Genomic DNA, 22,308 nt, shown 5'->3' with positions numbered 1-22,308 from the left:
GAAAACTATTCTTCCATCATTTATAGCTAATAATCTCAAAGATTTGATTTCAATTACTTTTTTACTACCTTCTACCAAAAGTTACTTCCCATAGGTAGCTGAGAAAATTCACACCTTTGTCAAACTGTATAGCATTATTTATTTAATTATTTATTCATTTTATTTATTTATTTCATGTCTTTTTTGGCCGCACTGGATCTTCATTGCTGTGCACAGGCTTTCTGTAGTTGCAGCGAGCAAGGGCTACTGTTTGTTGTAGTGCACAGGCTTCTCACTGCAGTGGCTTCCCCTGTTGCGGAGCACAGGTTCTAGGGCACGCAGGCTTCAGCAGTTGTAGCACACAGGCTCAGTAGCTGTGGCTTGTGGGCTCAGTAGTTGTGCAGGCTTCAGTAGTTGTGGCACGCAAGCTCAGTAGTTGTGATGCATGGGCTTTGTTGCTCTACAGCATCTGGAATCTTCCAGGACCAGGGATCAAACCCATGTCCCCTGAATTAGCAGCTGGATTCTTATGCACTGCACCACCAAGGAAGTCCCAAATTATCTTTTAACATTCTTATACATTTAATGTACAGATTTGTAATTTTGACCCATTTTGATGATACCTCTTTTCTGAACTCTATATTCTGTTAGGAATCAAAAAGGGAATAAACTACAAATATGTCCATGAATTTGGAGTGTAAACAATAGAGATGAGTGGAATCTCATTTTTTACCATAGTCATAAGCCTGGAACTTGGAAGGAATTCAATAAATGTTTGTTGAATGAATGAAAATCTTCTCATTAAATATTTTGAAGTAGTTTTTATGATTTTTGATCTTGAAAAAATGCCATAACCATAAATAAGTTTAATCTTGGTTTCCACATGTGTCTTATTTTTCAATTAATAAACTTTAATTTTTAGATCAGTTTTAGGTTCATAGCAAAATTGAGCAGGAAGTACAGAGTTCCCAAATACTTCCAGTCCCCATATACATAGTCTCCCACTATCTACATCCTGCACCCCAGAGGTACATGTATTACAGTAGCCGAATACATCCTCATCACCCATGCAAAATGTATGTGTGTACACAATTGTAGTATCATACAGAATAGTTTCAGGGACCTTAAAATCTTCTGTGCTAAACCTATTCATTCTTCCCTCCACCCAAATACCTGGTAACCACTGATTTTTTTACTGACTCTATAGTTTTTCTCTTTCCAGACTGTCATATAGTTGGGAACATATAGTATGTAGTCTTTACAAATTGACTACTTTCACATAGTAATATGCAGTTACATTTCCTGCATGTCTTTTCGTGGCTTTGTATCTCATTTCTTTTTCGTGCCATTTATTATTCAATTTTCTGGATGTATCACAGTGTATCAGTGGGTAGATAACTACTAAAGAACATTGTGGTTGCCTCCAAGTTTTGGCAATTATGAATAAAGCTGTTGTAAATATGTATGTGCAGGTTTTTGTGTGGACATAGTTTTTAGCTCATTTGGGTAAATACCAAGGAACGTGATTGCTGGACCATATCATTAAAGTCTGTTTAGTTTTGTAAGAAACTGCCAAACTGTCTCCCAAAGTGACTGTACCATTTTGCATTCTCACCAGCAATGAAGGAGAGTTCTTATTTGCACCACATCCTCACCAGTCCTTGGTGGTGTCATTGTTTTGGATTTTGGCAATTCTGATATGTTTCTAGTGATATCACACTCCTGTTTTAATTTGCAATTCACTAATGACATATGGTGTTGAAATTATTTCATATGCTTACTTGTCATTAGTATATCTTTGGCAAGGTGTCTGTTCAGATTTGTAGCCCAAATGGGTTGTTTGTTTTCTTATTGTTGAGTTTTGAGAGTTCACTGTATATTTTGGATAACAGTCCTTTATCAGCTGTGTCCTTTGCAAATACTTTCTCCTCAGTCTATGGCTTTTCTTCTTGATATTGTCTTTCACAAAGAAGCTTCTATTTTAATTAAGTCCAGGTTATCAGTTATTTCTTTCATGGATCATCCATTTGGTGTTGTGTCTAAAAACTTATCACCATACTCAAGGTCAGCTACATTTTTCTCTTATGTTATCTTCTAGGAGGTTTATAGTTTAGGATTTTTCACTTAGGTCTATAATCCAATTTGACTTAATCGTTGTGATGTCCAGTTGTTCCAGCATGTTTGTTAAAGAGTCTACTTTTGCTCCATTGTATTGCCTTTGCTCCTTTGGCAAAAATCAGTTGACTCTATTTATGGGGATCTCTTTCTGGACTGTCTAATCTATTTAATGGATCTATTTCTCTTTTCTTTCACCAACAGCACGCTGTCTTAGTTACTATAACTTTCTGTTAAGCCTTGAAACCAGGTAGCATTGGTCTTCCAACTTTATTCTACTCTTTCAATGTTGAGTTGGCCATTCTGGGTCTTTTGCCTCTCTTTATAAACTTTAGAATCGGTTTGTCAATATCCACAAAATAACTTGCTTGGATTTTGATTGGGATTGTATTGAATCCACAGATCAAGTTGGAAACAACTGGTATCTTTATGATATTGCCATCCTATCCATAAACATAAAATCTCTCCATTTACTTAGTTTTTTTTTTATTTCATTCATTTTTTCACTTGAATTCAATGTGAATTGAATGATTTCCACTCATTTTCAACCTGAGTTTTGTAGTGTTCTTCATATAGATCTGGTATGTATTTTGTTACATCTCTATTTACGTATTTCATTTTTGATGTGCTAATCTAAGTAGTGTGTTAGTCACTCAGTCATGTCCGACTCTTTGCAGCCCCACAGTCTGTAGCCCACCAGGCTCCTCTGTCCATGGAATTCTCCAGGGAAGAATACTGGAGTGGATTGCCATTGTATATTTTCACTTTAAAATGATCAAGGGCATTAGACTATAAAAATAACACATTTTAAAAATAGTCTATACTGGAAAATTATCTCCTTTTCTTGTCTGATTGAATTATCTGGGACTTCCAGTACAATGTTGAAAAAAGCAGTGATAAGTGGTGGCATCCTTGCCTTGTTCTTAATGGGAGTGATTCAAGTTTCTCTCTATGATATATGATATTAGCTGTATATATTTTGTAGATGTTTATTATCATATTGAGGAAGTTCTCTATTCCTAGTTTACTGAGATTTTAAAATCATGGATGGGTGTTGGATTCTGTGAAATACCTTTTCTGCATCTATTGATACTATCATGCAACTTTAACCTCTTTAACTTGTTAACATAATGAATTACATTAATTGATTTTCAAAGGTTGAACCAGCGTTGCATACCCAAGATGAATTCCACTTGATTGTGGTATATTTCTTCCTATACATTCTTGCACTTGATTTACTAGTATTTTGTTGAGAATTTTTACATCTATGTTCATGAGAGATAGCAGTCTGTACTTTCTTTTCTTGTATGTCTTCATATGGTTTTGGTATTAGGAAAATGCCAACTTCATATAATGAGTTAGGAAATGTTCTCTGTTTCTATCTTCTGGAAGAGATTGTAGAAATTTTGTATTATTTTCTTCCCTAAATAATTCAACAGTAAATTTATGTGGGCCTAGTATTTTCTACTTTCAATTCAGTTTAGTCTCTCAGTCGTGTCCGACTCTTTGCGACCCCATGAATTCCAGCACGCCAGGCCTCCCTGTCCATCACCAACTCCCAGAGTTCACTCAAACTCATGTCCATCAAGTCCGTGATGCCATCCAGCCATCTCATCCTCGGTCGTCCCCTTCTCCTCCTGCCCCCAATCCCTCCCAGCATCAGGGTCTTTTCCAGTGAGTCAACTCTTCGCATGAGGTGGCCAAAGTATTGGAGTTTCAGCTTCAGCATCAGTCCTTCCAATGAACGCCCAGGACTGATCTCCTTTAGGATGGACTGGTTGGATCTCCTTGCAGTCCAAGGGACTCTCAAGAGTCTTCTCCAACACCACAGTTCAAAAGCATCAATTCTTTGGCCCTCAGCCTTCTTCACAGTCCAACTCTCACATCCATCCATGACCACTGGAAAAACCATAGCCTTGACTAGACGGACCTTTGTTAGCAAAGTAGTATCTCTGCTTTTCAATATGCTATGTAGGTTGGTCATAACTTTCCTTCAAAGGAGTAAGCGTCTTTTAATTTCATGGCTGCAATCACCATCTGCAGTGATTTTGGAGCCCCAAAAAATAAAGTCTGACAGTTTCCACCGGTTTCCCCATCTATTTGCCATGAAGTGATGGGACCAGATGCCATGATCTTCATTTTCTGAATGTTGAGCTTTAAGCCAACTTTTTCACTCTCCTCTTTTACTTTCATCAAGAGGCTTTTTAGTTCCTCTTCACTTTCTGCCATAAGGGTGGTGTCATCTGCGTGTCAGAGGTCATTGATATTTCTCCCGGCAATCTTGATTCCAGCTTGTGTTTCTTCCAGTCCAGTGTTTCTCATGATGTACTCTGCATAGAAGTTAAATAAGCAGGGTGACAATATACAGCCTTGACGTACTCCTTTTGCTATTTGGAACCAGTCTGTTGTTCCATGTCCAGTTCTAACTGTTGCTTCCTGACCTGCATACAGGTTTTTCAAGTTTCTCAATTATTAATTACTGATCCAATTTTTTAAAGTGATAGAGGCCTATTCAGAGTGTCTACTTCTTGTGTGTGCATTTTAACAGATTTCAAGGCCCATTTCATCTAGGTTATCAAATGTGTGGACTATGTACTATGTACTGAACTATGGACTAGTTCAGTTCAGTTGCTCAGTCGTGTCCGACTCTTTGTAACCCCATGGACTACAGCACGCCAGGCTCTCCCAAAGCTTGCTCAAACTCATGTCCATAATATTCCTTTATTATCCTTTTAATGTCCATAGGACCTATAGTGATATCCTCTCTTTAATTTTGGACATTAGTAATTTGTGTTTTCTTTATTTTTTTTCTTAGTTAGCCTGACTAGAGGCTTCTCAATTTTATTGATATTTACAGAGAACCAGCTTTTGTTCTCACGGATTTTTTTTTCTATTGAGTTCTTGTTTTCTATTTAATTGATTTCTGATCTATTTTTACTATATATTTTCTTCTGCTTCCTTTAGATTTAATTTGCTCTTCCTTTTCTAGTTTCCTAAGGTGGAAGCTCAGATGATCGATTTTAGATCTTTCTTCCCTTCTAATATATGTATTCAATGCTACAAATTTCCCTCTAAGCATGGCTTTCACTGCATCTCACAAATTTTGAGAAGTTGTGTTTTTTATTTCCATTTAGTTCAAATATTTTTAAATTTCTCTTGTGATTTCTTCTTTGACTCATGTATTTTTTAAAAATGTGTTGTTTGATCTCCAAGTATTTTGGAATTTTCCATCTATCTTTCTGTTATTGATTTCTAGTTTAATTTCATCGTGGTTGGACAGCATACCCATTGTGATTTGCATTCTTCTAATGTGTTTAGATGTGTTTTATGGTGAAGAATGTAATCTGTCTTGGTGAATGTTGCATCTATGCTTGAGAAGAATGTATAATCTGCTGTTAAATGAAATAGTCTATACATGTCAATTATATCCAGTTAATTGATGGTGCTGTGGGTTCAACTGTGTCATTACTCATATTCTGCCTACTGGATCATTCCACTTTTGATAGAGGGGTATAAAGTCTCTATAATAGTGGATTCATTTATTTTGTTGTTGCAGTTCTATCAGATTTTGTTTCACTTATTTTGATACTCTATTGTTAGCCTCACACACATTGCTTGTTATATCTTCGTGGAATACTAATGCCTTTATCCCTATGTAATGCCCTTCTTTAGCCCTGATAATTTTCCTTGGTCTGAAGTCAACTCCGCCTGAAACTCGTATAGCTACTCTTACTTTTTTTTTTTTTTTACTAGTGTTAGCATAGTGTATTGTTTAACATTCTTTTATTTTTAATCTATATGTATTTTTATATTTTAAATGTTTCTTAAAGATACCAGTATAGTTGTCTCTTGTTTTTTTCTTACTCTGACAATATCTGAATTTTAATTGTTGTATTTAAACAATTGATGTTTACAATAATTATTGATGTAGTTGGATTAACATCCACCATATTTGTTACTATTTTTTATTTGTTGCTCTTGTTCTTTTTTTTTTTTTTTTTGCCTTCTACACATTTCTAGTTCCTTGTGGTTTTAACTGAGCATTTTATATGATTTCTTTTTACTTTTTTCTTAGCATATTGGTTACACTTGTTTTTTTTTACTTTTTTAGTAGTTGCCCTAGAGTTAGCAATTTACATTTACAACTAATAAGTCCACTTTCAAATAACCCTATACCAATTTGTGGCCAGTGCAAATATGTTATCATAATATAATCCCAATTCCTTCCTCCTATTCCTTGTATCAATGCTGTCATTAATTTCACTTATACATAAGCACACACATAAGCATACATAATTGAATGCATTGTCACTGTTACTTCAAGCAAACTATTATCTGTTAGATCAAGTAAGAATAAGAAAAATTAAAGTTTTTTACCTTCACTTACTCCTTCTTTGATGCTCTTCCTTTCTTAATGTAGATCCAAGTGTCTGACTTATGTCATTTTCCTCTGTCTTAAGAACTTCTTTTAACATTTCTTGCAAGGCAGGCCTAATAACAACAAATTCTCTCAAATTTTCTTCATCTAAGAAGGTATTTCTCCTTTACTTTTGAAGAATAATTTCACAAGGTACAGAATTCTAAGTTGGTGGATTATTTTTCTCTCAGCACTTTGAGTATTCTCTTCATTCTATTCTTGCCTACATGGTTTCTGAGGAAAAGTAGGATATAATTCTTATCTTTGCTTCTCTATAGGTAAGGTGGTTTTTTCCCTCTGGTTTCTTTCAAGATTGTTTTTTCTCTTTAATTTTCTGAAATTTAAATATTATGTGTTTTGGCATTTATCCTACTTGATGTTCTCTGAACTTCCTGGATTTGTGGTTTTGTATCTAGTATTAATTTAGACATATTCTCAGTCATTATTCTTTTACATATTATTTCTGTTTCTCTTTTTCCTCCTGACATTCTCATTATGTATACATCTTTTGTAGTTGTCTTACAATTCTTACATTTTCTTTTCTTTGGGGGGGGTTGATTTTTTTCTTTCTTTCTGTGTTTCAGTTTAAGATGTTTCTATTGTCAACTCTTCCAACTCAAAAATTCTTTCCCCAGTCATGCTCAGTCTACTTACTAAGTCCATTAAGGGGACTTTTTATTTCTGTTCATGTATTTAATCTCTAGCATTTCTATTTGATTCTTTCAATTTCCATCTCTCTGCATACAATATCCATCTATTCTCCCATGTTGTCAACTTCTTATATTAAAACCTGTAGCATGTTAATAATAGTTGTTTCATTTTCATTTTTGGCCATACCTTGTGGCTTGTAGGATCTTAGTTCTCCAACTAAGGATTGAAGCTGGGCCCTCACAGACTCAATTGAGAGAATTTATTGAAAGCATGGAGTCCTAACCACTAGACCATCAGGAAATTACCAGTAATAGTTGTTTTAAATCCCTACTCTGATAACTCCAACATTTCTGCCATATCTGACTGTTTCTGATCCTTGCTCAGTCTCTGCAAACTATGTTTTTTACTTTTTAGTATGCTTTGTAAATTTTGCTGAAATCCAGACATGATGTACTAGGTGAAAGGAGCTCTGTTAAATAGGACTTTTTTGGTATGGTGGTAAGTCGTGGTGAGAAGAGAATCATTTTAGAGTCCTATGATTAGGTCTCAGTCTTTTAGTGAGCCTGTACCTCTGAACTTCATAAGTGGTCCTCAGTTTTTTCTCCCCACTTAGGCAGGACAGAATGGCTAGAGGGAGCTGGAGCTGGTTGGTTCCCCAGGTTGGTTAGGCTCTAGTACTACTCCGGTAGGTTAGGTTCTGGTAAAATAATTTCTTCTGAAGGCAATTCTTTTACAGAAGAACATGATGCTCTGGCATATTTCAAAAGGGTTTCTTTCTCCCCTCCCCTGCTGGAGGCACATAGGAATTTTTCTCCAGTGTTCACTCTGAGGACCAGGTGGAGCTTCTGTACATGAGACTCACAAAAGTGTAGGAACCAAGCTATGACTGGGCCTCCCTGGACTTTTTAACTCTCAGACTTGTCTACACTGAGCCTCCAGCAAATTGCCAAGTATAGTTTAGGTTTTCCTACCTTGTTACTGTTTCCTGTAACATCTGCTGATGGCTTTCTGGTCTGGTAAGTTGTGATCCTCTGTATTCACCTGTTGTCTTTCCAATTGGAGGTGTATGAGTTTGCATTGTTGCTTCATTTCTCTGTTGTATCAAAGAAAAGTTGTTGTTTTTTTCAGTTAGTTCAGCTTTTTACTTGTTGTTAGGATAGAATAGTGACTTCCAAGCTCCTTACATGCTAGACCATAAACTGGAAGTCTTTTTTTTTAATGCCTCACCACATGGCTTATAGGATCTCAGTTCCCTAACCAGGGATCAAATCTGGGCCCTCAGCAATGAAAGCACAGAGCCCTAACCATTGGACCACCAGGGAATTCCCCAGGAAGTCTTGTGTCTTAAGTTTTACATTTACCTTTCCTCTATAGGACCAGAGGAAGCTGCATTAAAAAGCTGCATTTTTTAAAAAACAACTGTAAGCAAGATTATTGAGTGGACAGTCATCAGTTCAAGGCAATTAGCCTTCTATTTTATTAGTACGGACTCATCATTTGATGCATTTCAAGTAAAAGTAATTGATGTTACCTAGAAATACTTTAGTGATGTTTAGAGAGAAGAATTGAAACATGATGGGGACTTGTGTGTGTTGGAATTCTGTGTTTGTTTACAAAAATGTCTTTGTGCTTTTGTATCCATCTCTTGCTATGATAGCCAACTCAGACCTAGAGTTTCTCATTGAGAGACTTTTCATACATGTCAGTTTAAAACACCAAGTCTTCATGGGGCTAAGGTGAACCACAACAGAACCTGGATATATGGTTTTTCCTACTTTATATTAATTGTTTAGCTTTAGTATCACAGGCAGAAGCTCTGAAAGAAGAAAATGACAGCCTCCGTTGGCAGCTAGATGCCTACCGGAATGAGGTAGAACTGCTCAAGCAAGAACAAGGCAAAGCCCACAGAGAAGATGACCCAAACAAGGAACAGCAGCTGAAACTCCTGCAGCAAGCCCTGCAAGGAATGCAACAGGTAAAGGCATTTTGGTTTTCTGAGCTTTTTGGAAGGCTAGTAATCAGCTCCTCACCTGTAAAAGGGCCCCCAGAAGCAAATAGGATAGTAAACCTCTTCTTGATATTCTGTTTTCTGGCATGGCTGAGGAAGGGATTACATATTGTAGTTCATGTAATCTTTGGTAAATATAGAGAAAACAATGGATCACCAGTTTCCAAAGATTGTGTGTTCAGTAAAACATACGTAGCAATAAAACTACACTGAGCATAACCTAATCTTTTCTTTATGCTACCAAATATACTTTAGGATTTGAACAGAGTCTCAAGGTCATTATGAAGAACCTTAATTACTTAGGTAAGCAAAAGCACTGGTGAAGAAGTATCTAGTTGATACAATGCTAAATAATACAGTCTTTTAGAAGAAATGACCGGAATCCCACCCTTGATTTGGGTGGAAGGAAGGATGTTATAGGCTTTTAAGTATCAGTGCTTTTGGGTACATAATACCAATTTGCTTTTGTTTTGTTTTCACAGTTGTTTGTGTGAATGAGTTTACCTGCACATTATCCCAAGTGTAAAAAGTAAAGTAAATAAGTGCATTCAACTGTAATTGCATTCAAAAACAACACTGTGTAATAGATGCTCAATGTCTAGAAGTTTTACATGGTTATCACCCCAACAAGCCTACTATTTAAAGATACAGCATCTGTTCCCATTATAGCAAAGGAGTACTACTTCTCAGTAAGGATACTATCCTCTTCTGTATTGCCAGACTACTAGCCATTTTCCTTACAACTTAAATTGTGCAATAATTTTTTAGTTGTGTGCCTCGGAATTATCTAGGGTGAAGCTTATTGATGGTTAGAAATCACAAATTGTGAACATGGAGTCTCTTCTGGCACTAAGAGCCCCATGTTCCTATTACTTCTGCTATCGTTGTCTTCCTATGTGACAAGCAAGATCACATTAATATTTTACCTTTCCTATTAACAAAATGTGTGAAGTAATGGTTACCTTCCTTTTACTGTCACCATGGAGTTTAATTAGAACATGTAAGTTACATCAGAGATCTTTCCACCAAAAAAATACATCTCCTCAGCTAGACATCAAAGAATTTTGACAATGTTCATTGTACTGTGTCTTTTATCCTTCTCAACGGTCTTTTGCAAGCCTCTGAAAAGCAAAACATTTTCCCATTGTGGTTTTCCCCGCTTTCCTTGATTTTGAAACCACTCCAACCTAAGAATGGAGCGGTTCAGTTGAAAACTAATGAACTTTTTGTTTTCATTCCATCGCTTCAAAAACCTCAGTGAGACAATTAGGTCTCTACCTCCTGAAAAATTAATTTTACTTATTTTGATTACCTTTTATTAGAAAGTAGCTGTGTAAACCATGGTAAAATTTCTGCCATCTTATCCCCAATAGATGTATAGTCTAATATGTTGGTTAGGAACGCTGGCTGTGGGGTTGACTCACCCTGAACTGAAATTCCAGCTCTGGCACTGACTATCTGAATAGCCTTAGGCAAACCACTAAACCTCTCTAATCTTCAGGCTTATGTATCATAGGATTATTGTGAGGCTTAAATGAGATCATGCATGTGAAACCCTTTGCATAATACTTGGCACATGTTAGATACTAAATACATAGAATTTGTAATAATCATTAATGATGAATCCAGTTCCTTGCCTACTGATAAGGGAACTAACATTTGTGAAATTGGATTCTTTACTACTCTCCTCACAGAAATTGAGCTTGGCTAGGAAAATGGCAATTTGCAAGAATGCTTTACAACATTAAGCTCAGTTCTATGCCAAAATCAAGATATTGTCCACATAGTATTAACTGCACCCTGCACTTACATCACTTCCTTGGTGGTTCAGGGATTAAGAATCCCCATGCCAATGCAGGAGACCCAGGTTTAGTCCCTCAGTCAGGAAAATCCCCAGGAGAAGGAAATGGCAAACCATTCCAGTATTCTTGCCTGGGAAATATCATGGACAGAGGAGCCTGGCGGGCTACAGTCCATGTGGTCACAGAGTCGGACACGACTTAACAACTCAATAACAACAGCCTTACATCTGGCTGGAATAGGAAAATTAAGTGATTAGACCGATTAGTTTCTCAGAGTGTTTCTAAAATATGAACAAATCCAAAAGACTTATAAGAGTCAGATAAAATAATTTCAAGTGAAAAGTGTCTTGATTTTCCCTTTAGTATCTTTGCATGGAGAAATGAGTGTGTGTGCTGGGGCAAAGTGAGGCAGGCCTGCCTAATATCTAACTTCAGCCAGGGTTTTTGAGTGAAGTGTGGCTTCTTAGGACTTGATTATCTTTGGTCTTTCTTGTAGCATCTACTGAAAGTCCAAGAGGAATACAAAAGGAAAGAAGCTGAACTGGAAAAAATCAAAGATGACAAGTTACAGGTGGAAAAAATGCTGGAAAATCTCAAAGAAAAGGTACATGAATCCTAAATGTTCCTTTTGCCTTGTTCCTTTCCTGCTTTTCAGTGACAATGAAAATGCCCTGGAAGTTCCTACCAAAAGGTGTCAAATGCGGAATCTTTGGTTGAGTGGAGATTAAAAGCCTCCTCTCCAGGCTAATTCTTGAATCAAGAGCTCAGCATTTAGATATGAGTCCTTGGCAGTTCTGAAGGTTCAGGAAAGTGTACTTTTCAATGAATAAAATGTCCGTCCATCCATAATATTCCTCAGTCTTCCTTCTTGGAAACGATCAGAGTATATACCTCATCACTGCTTCCTTCAGTCAAAGTCCGTGTGACAGAAAATACTTTTAATTAAGCATTTCATTAAGTGAAGAAACTCAAGTACAACTAGAACATTGAACATTGACATTTCTTTGCAGACACTCCATCTGGTAGGTTGCTGTAGGTTGAAATGGCCAAATCCAAAAGTGGGGGGGATGGCAGGTGGGGGGGACTGGAAAGCACACAAGGAGACACATTATGCTAAAGCTAGATAATAGTAACAGGGAAGACAAAATGGGATTCTGCCTAATGAGAGTCCGCAGCCATAAGAACCGCCAACGAGGACCTCAGAGAAAGTCTACTAAATTTCTGGATGAATTAATGTATCGCAACCATGCATCGGGTGTCCAGTCTATTTAAGGTGCATAAAGTCAACTGGTGGCATCTCTGTGTCACACCTCTCTAACCTCCTTTATGCCTGAACCAAGTGAAGTTATTCTCTGAAAAGAAAGGCCCATTAACCAGAGCTGCCTGACTTTAATGTCTCAGAAGGATGAGAAGATTAGAAGCTTAGACCAAGAACCAGAAATCAATTCCACAGTTGTGCAGTTCCACAAGAACTTGTGCCCTTTCTCTTCTGTGCTCAGCTCAGAAAGATGCAATGCATACAGGCCCTGGGTGTGTCTGTGAGCCTACTGACTCCCCTGGAGTGCCATTAAGAACTGGCAACCTTGATGTAGTTGAAACAAATGATGGAAAGTGTTTTCCAGAGGCCATTTGCAATGTGCTTTTAATTCTTCCACTTCATAAAACCAACTCACTTTCCCGTTTTGTGGGTGCTATTAAAGAAACCAGCATAATTCCAGACAAATTCATTTATCAAGCATTTAATTGAAAAGTGCCAAAGCTGCTCTATTTAGCAGGACTTGCCTCATACAAGCAGAGCTTCTAAAATGTCCCAGAGCTTCTCCCTAGCTCTGTTTCACTTCTTGCATAAAATGGAATGTGTTGTGTAGCCAGAAGGCTATAGATAAACAGGGGGTTACACTAATGACATTAAGCTTAAAATCACTCTTCAGGATTGACATCACTAACTGACTTGAGGACATCAAGTGTAATCAGCTCTCTAAGTATTTCATTTAAAGAAGCGAAGGGTCAAATGGTACAGAAGAATCTTGCAGTTTTAGAACTAAGTCTTAGTGTTTCCCATTTTGAAACTGCATATACCATGAAAGAAAGTGAAGTCGCTCAGTCATGTCCGACTCTTTGCGACCCTGTGGACTATAGCCTACCAGGCTCCTCCATCCATGGGATTCTCCAGGCGAGAATACTGGAGTGGGTTGCCATTTCCTTCTCCAGGGACTCTTCCTGACCCAGGGAGCAAACCTGGGTCTCCCTCATTGCAGGCAGACGCTTTAACCTCTGAGCCACCAGGGAAGCCATGGAGTGGCAGCGAAAGAGGACAGAAGGAGAGATGCAACTGATAATGAGAAACATGTGAGTCAGAATATGTTTTTGTCCTGTTATTTTAAGGGAGGCTTCCTTCAGAGAAAGTCATGAGAGTTCATTATAAACTGATCGTCTCTGGGAAGCTGATTTGTGACCACATATTTCAAACTGACACAATTAGGTTAGAAAGCAAAGTACCATCACATTAGACTGGAAAAATAATTTCAGGTTGAAAGGAAAGCAATAAGTTTTGGTGAGGAGGGATCTTTTTTCTTTTTGTTTGGGTTTCTTGACAGTAAACCACAGTGTGAGTTATCGTCAGTGTTTTGCAATATAACAATGTGACTTATGTCTGTCTTCCTGCAGAAAGAACTAGCTCTTTGAATCTGCTAGTAAAATGCAAGGTGATAAGCAGCCCTTCAATATACCTTCTAATGTTTTTAAATGCCAGCTGTAATAAAATTGAAGTCAGGTTTCAGTCAGGCTGCATTTATTCAAGATAGCTAAAACTTCTCAGAATGTCTTCATATCTTAAATCAACCCCAATCTGTTAAACTCTCACACTTAAGAAATGTCTTACTGGATCATGTAATGTTTTAAGGGGGTTAGAAGCAGATGTACAGCCTGTGGCTTAGAAGTGAGCCAGCAGTTTAAATCAAACTTGGCATGATGGTTACTGACCAGATTAGATTCTAAAGGCCAAAGATTGAGTAGGTCATCAAGAAAGATTTCCCTTCTGACTACAGCCTGGAAGCCTGTAAATCCACAAAACAACATGTCTTGCAGCAAAGACCATTAGTTTCATTCAGGGACAGCGTCCTGGAAGCTTTGAATGCATCTTTAAAGGAAAAAAAAGAAGGAAGCCTGTCCCTGCTGAGAGCTTGTGGAAGGAAAGAAGTGACAAAACATTTGAGTCAACCATGATCCACTCCCCTTGTGGGCCATTTCCCCAGCACTCTCTTTTACAATAGCAGTGATACTGAAGCAGGGATTTCTTTCATTCCTTCTTCTGAAGACTCTTCCTTCACAGTCATAATACAGAAAAGATGTTCTCAGTACCCAATGAGAGAAAGAAAGATCCAAGAGAGGTCTGGAGGCTTTTTCAGTTTGGTTGTTGGTCATGGATTTCACCTGTGCCCTCTTGTGAAATATATCCACCGTGCTCAGAAAGAGAAAACTTTCAACAACAAGGAAGGCCACTGATTACTGATAGTTTTGGCAGCAGTCATTTCTTGCTTTAAAGTCATAAACATCCTAACTGATGATGCCCTTATCAGAGAGAAGAGAGAAAGAAAGAGAGCTGATAGTCAATAAATAAAGACTCTAGTTTTCAGTTCAAGAGCCAACAGTTGATTACCCATGAGTGGATCAGCTACTGTAGATTCTCCATTCAAATATGGGACTGACCTTTAGCAGAGTGTGGAACCTAAAATAAAAAAGAATGGTCCTTTTCACATTGGGTGGCCTGGGATGAAATCCTGGCTCTATCATTTTCTAGCAATGCGATCTTAGGCAAGTTACCTAATTTATCTGAGCCTCACTTTCCTCACCTGCAGAATGGAGATAAAACTTACCTGCCAGTTCCTGGCATCTCACAGACAATTAATGCTGGGTAGGGTACCAGACTTGGTCTGGTTCCCAAGTCAAGAATGATGAAGGCAGAAGGAAAAAAGAACTAGTGAAGATATATGTCTAAATTTGTGTGTGTGTTTTGAAGCCTTATAAGTAAGCTTTGGATTATCAGTGATGCTCTTATAGTTTATGCTATTTTCTCTTCCATTCAATAATCAAAATTGCACAGTGTTGCTTTTGAGGTACTGTTAAGAAGTTCCCTGTTGTATAATTGGAACCAAGTCTGTTACCATATGGGGCTTCCCTGGTGGCTCAGTGGTAAAAAATCCATCTGTCAATGCAGGAGACCTGGGTTCGATCCCTGGGCTGGGAAGATCCCCTGGAGTAGGAAATGGCAACTCACTCCAGTGTTCTTTTGCCTGGAGAATCCCATGGGCAGAGGAGCCTGTGGGGCTATAGTCCATGGGGTCTCACAGAGTCGGATGCAACTGAGCACAACAACATAATTGGAGAGCTTCCCAGGTGGCTCAGTGGTAAAGGATCTGCCTGCCAATGCAGGAGATGCAGGAGACATGGGTTCGATCCCTGGGTTGGGAAGATCCCCTGGAGGAGGAGATGGCAACCCACTCCAGTATTCTTGCCTGGAGAATCCCATGGACAGAGGAGCCTGGCGGGCTACAGTCCATTGGGTTGCAAAGAGTTGGACACGACTGAAGCGACTTAGTACGCACGCACGCACGCACTGTTACCATATAAGGTGCACTAACCTAGAAGACATATTATTCCCACAGGAAAGCTGTGCCTCTAGACTGTGTGCATCGAGCCAGGATAGTGATTACCCTCTGGAGAAGACTCTGAACAGCTGTCCTGTCAAATCTGAACGCGAAGCCCTGCTAGTGGGTAAGGAAGTGAACACATTCAATGTATAAAGTGCAGTGGAGTGGGGGAAAGAAGTAACCTAGGATGAGTGAGCACACGCCAAGCGTTCATGAGGCATGCCAGTGCAAGAACCCAGAGTCCTGAAGATGACAGGATAAGGACAAGTACAGATTTCAGTCAAAATGGTAACAGCATCTCGCAGCCCCCTTCAAGCTCCTGGTGGCCACTGCCACATCAAGTGTGTCAGTATAAACACTATGCTAAGAGGGGGTCTGCCAGAGAAACACGTGGTAGATTTTTAAAAGTTAGGTAAGCCCTCTCACTCCCTCTCAAGGGGCAATGCAGACATTGTTTGGCAGAGAGCTTCCCCAGATGAGCCTCTTAAATCTTCCCAGGTTACTGGCAGGCAACCCAGGAGGCTGTCTGTGGGGTATTTGAACACTGATAGGCTCTGATAAGATAAATGCTAGAATTGCTCTCACTACATAGAAGTTGATTGACAGAGGCAAGATAGCATAAGTGGTTAAGGAATCAGACAGAACTGGCTTCCTGTCTTGACCTCTCCATTTCCATCACTGAGCTTCAGTTCCTCCATCTTCAAAATGGGAATAATATTAGCTATCTCAAAGCAGCTGTAGGTATTAAATACAACAATTCATCTAAATCACTTAACACAGTGTCCAGCCCATAGCAAGCCCTCAATGAATGAGAACCATTTTGCATTTAATGGCACTATTCACAAATGCTTGTTGACTTTACATTCTGTTTGGAAAACAGTGGCAGATGGAGGTCTGAAAATATTCAGTCATTTTAAAAGGGCTGATCTTGGGCCTCAGCAGATAATCCCAGCTGCCTTCTAGGAATCTGAGCCGCACAGTAGTCCCACCCCAATCTCGAAAGTTCTCCACACTAATTAGCTTCTGCGTATTTTGAAGATATATCTGCCTCCTTCGCTAATGGATATTATATTCAGATCTAGCACTTTGATATGATAATAAAGCTGCACAGGGGATCTGCCAGTATGTCTTCAAGAAGAGTGACAACTTGTTTCCGTTTTCCAACTCAAAGTTCTTTAACAAATTGGCATGGCAACAGGGAGACCTGTCAGAGGAGAGCCATGGGTAGGAGGAAGCCTCTGAAAATGGATAGTTCTAGAAACATAGATTCTTAAGATAAGTGTTTCATGTTTTGCTTTGTATTTTTAAAGAAAGAAGTCTTGAGCTGGCCGAAAGGAAGATCTATTTTTTTTAAATTGGCTATTTGGGTGTGAACCCACAAAAACTGCTTCATGTTTTGAAACCTCTGGAGTTATTTCTTGGCGTTCGACAGCCTTTCTTGGTCATAGCATCTAGAATTCCTTTGAGCCTGGACTGTATTCTTCAGAATTTAAGTTTCTCAGCTTGAGTCAGTGTTTGGAAATTCAATTTACCAAGTCATTTAAGAGGAAAGTAGTGTTATAAGCAACAGTATCCATTTTGAGTAGAGTTTCGAATCCTACCATCAATTCTTCCTGGATCCTCCAACCCACCCACTTGCCATCTAATATTTGGAGGATTTTTGCAAAGAACTTATTTGCACTTCAACCTACTATTTAAACTTGTAATACGCTTTGTCAATTGCTTAAAGGGATAGACAAGTTGTAGTTTTATAAACCAAACTGAAGTTACCTTTTATTTCTTGCCAGTTTTCAGTAAGCTCAATTCTGAATCCATGTGATAAACCTAAGATTTTATGAAAGGAGATGAATTTTTTTAAAAAAAAGATAAAAATAGTAGACTTTTGAACAATTTATATTCTACCTGTTGCCAGAGAAAGTAATATTAGCACAATTAACCTGATGGCCAAAATAATCAAGGCGATCTATGTAGCTGCCGATCACCCCAGAGTTATGCTGAGTAGCAGTCATGCACATTCCTGGAGGCTGTAAATTGCTATAAGAATTCTGATACTGGAAGAGATTCAGGTCTCTGAGGACAAGCAGAATGCTAGTCATCACCTGAGTGAATCAAATGTTTGTCTTTTCTTTACAGAGCTACTCACAGGATAAAACCCAAATACAATCAACAGATTCTCTTGTGAGAAGCACAAGTTTAATCAGGCAAAGTACATGATTTGTACTTTTGCCACAACAGCAAGACATGATTAAATGCATAAGAGGCTAAAATCCAATGTAAGACAATGCAGAAGAACTGCAAAAAACCCAGCACAATTGAAATTCATTGTAAAATTTTAAATTCATTGTAAAATATAGAACTCAAATGGTGTTTAGCCATCAGGAATGATGGGAGTGACTCCTCAAATGCCAGTTTTTCTCCAGGTGGTATAGGGTAGTGAGAGGCAGTCCACAGAGTGGTTGAGAGCGACTGTTTGGGTTCAAATACCTGCCACTTACAAGCTGTGTGACTTAGGGCGTTACTTAAACATTCTGTGCCTCAATGTCTCCTCATCTGTGAAAGGGGAATGGTAATACCTACCTCACAGGGTTGTTGTGAAGATTAAATGAGTGTGTGTGTGTGTGTGTGTGATGAGTGTATATCTGTGTGTGTGTGTGTATATATATGTAAACTTAGAAGAGTACCTAATATGTAATATGGTGTATATATGAACTGACTCTTGCTAGCCACTATCATATGGCATCTCAGCGAATACAATGCTCAAGTGTAACCTCCATGCTATTGTGTTTATAGGAATTATCTCCACATTCCTTCATGTCCACCCATTTGGAGCAAGCATTGAATATATCTGCTCCTACTTGCACCGTCTTGATAATAAGGTATGTGGGGTCCTGAGATGGGCATGCAATGTGATGTAGGGTTCTTTGTGAACAGGTGGCCTCACTCTCCTCAAGCACAAATAAGTCACTAGTAATCACTGTAAGGAAAATTCCTTCACCTATTCTCTCATTGTGATTCAGCATCAGGTTTCTCTCTTGCAAGTAGGGCGGCCATCTTTCCTTGTTTGCCTGGGGCTGAGGGGTTTCCTGGGACTTGGGACTTCCAGTGCTGATACTGGGGAAGTCCTGGGCCAATCTAAATTAATTGGCCACCCTACTTCCAAGATACATCTTAGAAGAATTTTCTTCCTTTCCCTTAATTTACATAGCAGATCCTAATTAAGCATTATTTCTCACCAATCAAACTTCTGCCCTGGGCCTTTAGACATTAGCAAATCTAAATTTTCAGTTGGAAGTCTTATTCCAACCACCTCCCGGACTGTTGATATCACCACTGCCGTTGTCCAAAATGACACAATCCAGGCAGGGACACAAGAAGTTGGAACAATGAGTCTGTAATACAGACTGAATGTTTGCTCACAGCTGATCTCATGGACCAGTTTCTTCCCTGGATGCCACCTGTAGGGAACTCACAAAGCCTCGGGAGCAAGGGTAAGTGCCAGTTACCTAGAAAGTCAAGGATGCATGCCTCATATAGGCAGGAGGGGGCATGTGACTCCTCAGAATAAATAAAGTCCTGATAGATCTTTTTTCAGAAGCAGAATTCAGTTAAAGCTGCTCATGGATTGTACTCACTATTTCACAGGTTCTGGGCCTTTTGACAAGTGCCGTTGAAATACAGATTCCTGATAGTCAGCTGTCCAAAGTGTTAAGCCATTTAAGAATATGTCCTCTTAACAGAGGCACTGGCCCATATGGAAATCCAGAAGGTGATTCATCCTCCTCGTGGCATTTGTTTTAGTTCTAGCTAGCACTCCCCTGTCATTTATCTCTGGGAAGAGATGCTATTCTGCAGTTAAGTGGCTGGCCCATTTGACAGTGAAAGGAGGGATGGAATGTGAGCACCAGGAACAAGGGATCTGTTGAAGTGATTTGAAATTGAACTCTGTGTTAATAAAAACAATCTTTTTTTAATTGCAAAAATAATGCAAACATATTATCTTTTAAATGTAAGCAAAATAGAACTAGAGTAAAGGCAAATGGACAGTTCCCCACAATGCCACCTCTCAAGGGTAACCATCATTGGTGGCTTGGCATATCTTATTCAGACTCTTTTGTATATATCTGCTGTATCTATACTGTATGTATATTTCTATAAACAGTATAGATTTATGTTTTTTGCAGTGAGGATTCAGTTCTACATGATTCTCTGCAGTGTGCTCCTTTCACTTGACTGGATACAGCCCACCGCTAGCACTGGGGACAAAGCATGATCTGACTCCCAGTCTAGTGCCAGTTCCTCCTGAGCAGCTTCCTGCCAGGGTAGTGCCAGGGCCTCCCAAAGCGAGTCTGCAATGGTACCAGTGGAATCTGGGGGGCCCTCCTACCAGCTTTAGGAATGTTCAGGGTGGCAGCAACTTGGGGTTTCTTTGCAGATCCCCTCATGCTCTTCAGTCAGGTCCTAGTGCCCAAATTCACAGTTGGAAAGCTGCTACTAACATAAAGATGACCTCATGAAGCAAGCCCTAAGGATCCACAGATTTGTTTTTGTTTTTGTATTGATATGTGTGTGTGTGAGAGAGAGAGAAGTGGGAACACAGAGCTATTTATTCCTGTCACTTTTCCTTTGAAAACTAAGACATGTGTGAAGACTTCTGCTTTGGTGGCAGCCATTTCTGCCTTCCTCCCCTCCCCAAAGGGTTTGCAGCTTCAGTGGACCTGAACATAACATCACCAGCACTGATAAGCCATCATTCAGCTGGCTGCAGACTCAAGGCTCTCCACACGACTGACACCAGCTCTTTCCCAGAGAAAGCTCGGTGGTGATCAACCTCAAAAACATCCTTCTAAGTGAAAGAAACTAGTCACAAAAGGCTATAGATTGTACAATTACACATGTATGAAATTTCCCCCCAGAATGTAAAGCCACAATGAAAAAACCTGAGTCTGGGTTGGGGAGTAAGGACACAAAGGAACACAAAGTGACACAAAGGGACTTTGGTGGGATGTTCTAAAACTGAATTGTGGTGACAGTTGCATAATTGTATGACTTTACTAAGATTCATCAATGTGTACATATAAAGTAGGTGAATTTACTGTATATAAATTATACCTAAATAAAGCAGTTATGAAATACAGAAACAAAAAGAAAGCTCAGCGGACTCAGCTGATCATAGCAGAAGAAGGCTTCCATCTGGAATCCATTCAACCAGCCACACATGCACAGGGAGGGGAGGGTCAACCCCACACCCAGCACACACATGTGCACATCAGCTTTCTAAAGCAGTACTAGGGGGAAAGCCAGGTTAGGAAGGTGGGGCTGGTTTTGAATGGAGATGTCCTCTCTCTCCCACAGATCTGCACCAGTGATGTGGAATGTCTCATGAGCCGACTCCAGCACACCTTCAAGCAGGAAATGACTGGAGTGGGAGCCAGTCTGGAGAAGAGATGGAAATTCTGTGGCTTTGAGGGCTTGAAACTGACCTGAATCCCTTTGCTTAACAACCTGGGATCCTGAAAATACATGTGTGTTGGACAAGCTTTTAGAAAGTGATTTGTATTTTCAATGCTTTTCAAGTGGAAATTGCTTTAAATTTGTCAGTTCATTCCTGGAATATCTTTTGAGTTAAAATAAGGATCCTAGAACAGCACTCCGAGCTACAGGCCCTATAAAGAAGTCGACTTAAACCTCAAGTGCTGTAACTTCCTCTCTTTCTGTCAATTGGTTGTCTATTTTATTATTAGTATTAAAAAGGCCTGAGGCTAATGCGTATTTAGGGTGTTTTCAGTGTCTGTACTACTGTTGTAGACTTTGGTATTTTTTAAACACTGTTAACTGAAATGTTTTGATGATTTGTACGTGATTTGTGTTTCAGAACTTCTCTTTACATTAATGTTGCTACTGGTGAGAGGAATGACAGGAGCGCTAGCGAGTCCATAACTGATGTTGTCTTTCCAATTCCCAGTAGGCCAGTGAGTGAATAATGCATCAGTGTCTTCTAGAAGGTGCTTGACCAGGTTCACCTTTTAAAAGACAAAGCATGGTTTGTGGCTTTTTGCAAAATTACTGTGAACCAAACGTTGACAAATGTTTCAGAGTTATTTTCTCTAACGTATCAGATAACAGGTTTATTTCAAAATTAAAAAAAAAAACACAATGTATTCACGGAAAGCAAGTGTCCAGTATGACTGGCATGTGTATGTGGTATTCAGAATCACCTTGTAAATAGTTTGCTTTTAAAGGAGGGCATGTTTTCTATGTATTAAAACACACCTGTGTGCTCACCTTCACACAAACACACACACACACATACACATTGGCAGAAGGAGTTTATTTTAATATGCTTTCTCCTCCAGCCTTCTGACAACATCTGGTGGTCCCTTTTCTTTTACTGTCAGTGTGTTGAATTGCAAACCATGTACTGCTGTAAATACTATGTTTACTTCATGCTGAGTGTTTGCAAACGATTGATAGGAGTATTAATAGAGAATTCTTGATAATGAATAAATAATGGGCTAGGGTGTGTGAAGCTTCGTGCAAATAGGTCAGCTCCACCTGGAGTGCTGAGTGCTGAGGACAAGTCCAGTTGTGCGTGGACCAGTCAGAAGTCCTGCTTGATGGGAAAGAAAGGGAAAAGATGAGGACTGGGGGCTTATATCCTGAGGCAGAGGTGGTCTTTTCTTCTGTGGT

At 39.1% G+C, this 22,308-nt stretch overlaps 1 protein-coding gene across 1 annotated transcript in view; it reads left to right on the top strand.

Annotated features, from left to right (window-relative positions):
* The window catches only part of ENOX2 (ecto-NOX disulfide-thiol exchanger 2), a 171,361-nt gene extending 150,256 nt beyond the window's left edge, over nucleotides 1-21,105 (top strand). Inside the window, exons 9-13 of the mRNA XM_068962345.1 lie at nucleotides 8,956-9,137; nucleotides 11,469-11,576; nucleotides 15,637-15,745; nucleotides 18,412-18,497; nucleotides 20,974-21,105. Coding sequence (XP_068818446.1) covers nucleotides 8,956-9,137; nucleotides 11,469-11,576; nucleotides 15,637-15,745; nucleotides 18,412-18,497; nucleotides 20,974-21,105 — 617 coding nt within the window. The remainder of the gene's footprint in view (nucleotides 1-8,955; nucleotides 9,138-11,468; nucleotides 11,577-15,636; nucleotides 15,746-18,411; nucleotides 18,498-20,973) is intronic.
* The last annotated feature ends 1,203 nt before the right edge of the window (nucleotides 21,106-22,308 follow it).

The sequence above is a fragment of the Capricornis sumatraensis genome, chromosome X, assembly GCF_032405125.1.
Source record: "Capricornis sumatraensis isolate serow.1 chromosome X, serow.2, whole genome shotgun sequence".
NCBI lineage: Eukaryota > Metazoa > Chordata > Mammalia > Artiodactyla > Bovidae > Capricornis > Capricornis sumatraensis.
This window is presented reverse-complemented; position numbering and strand designations above follow the sequence as displayed.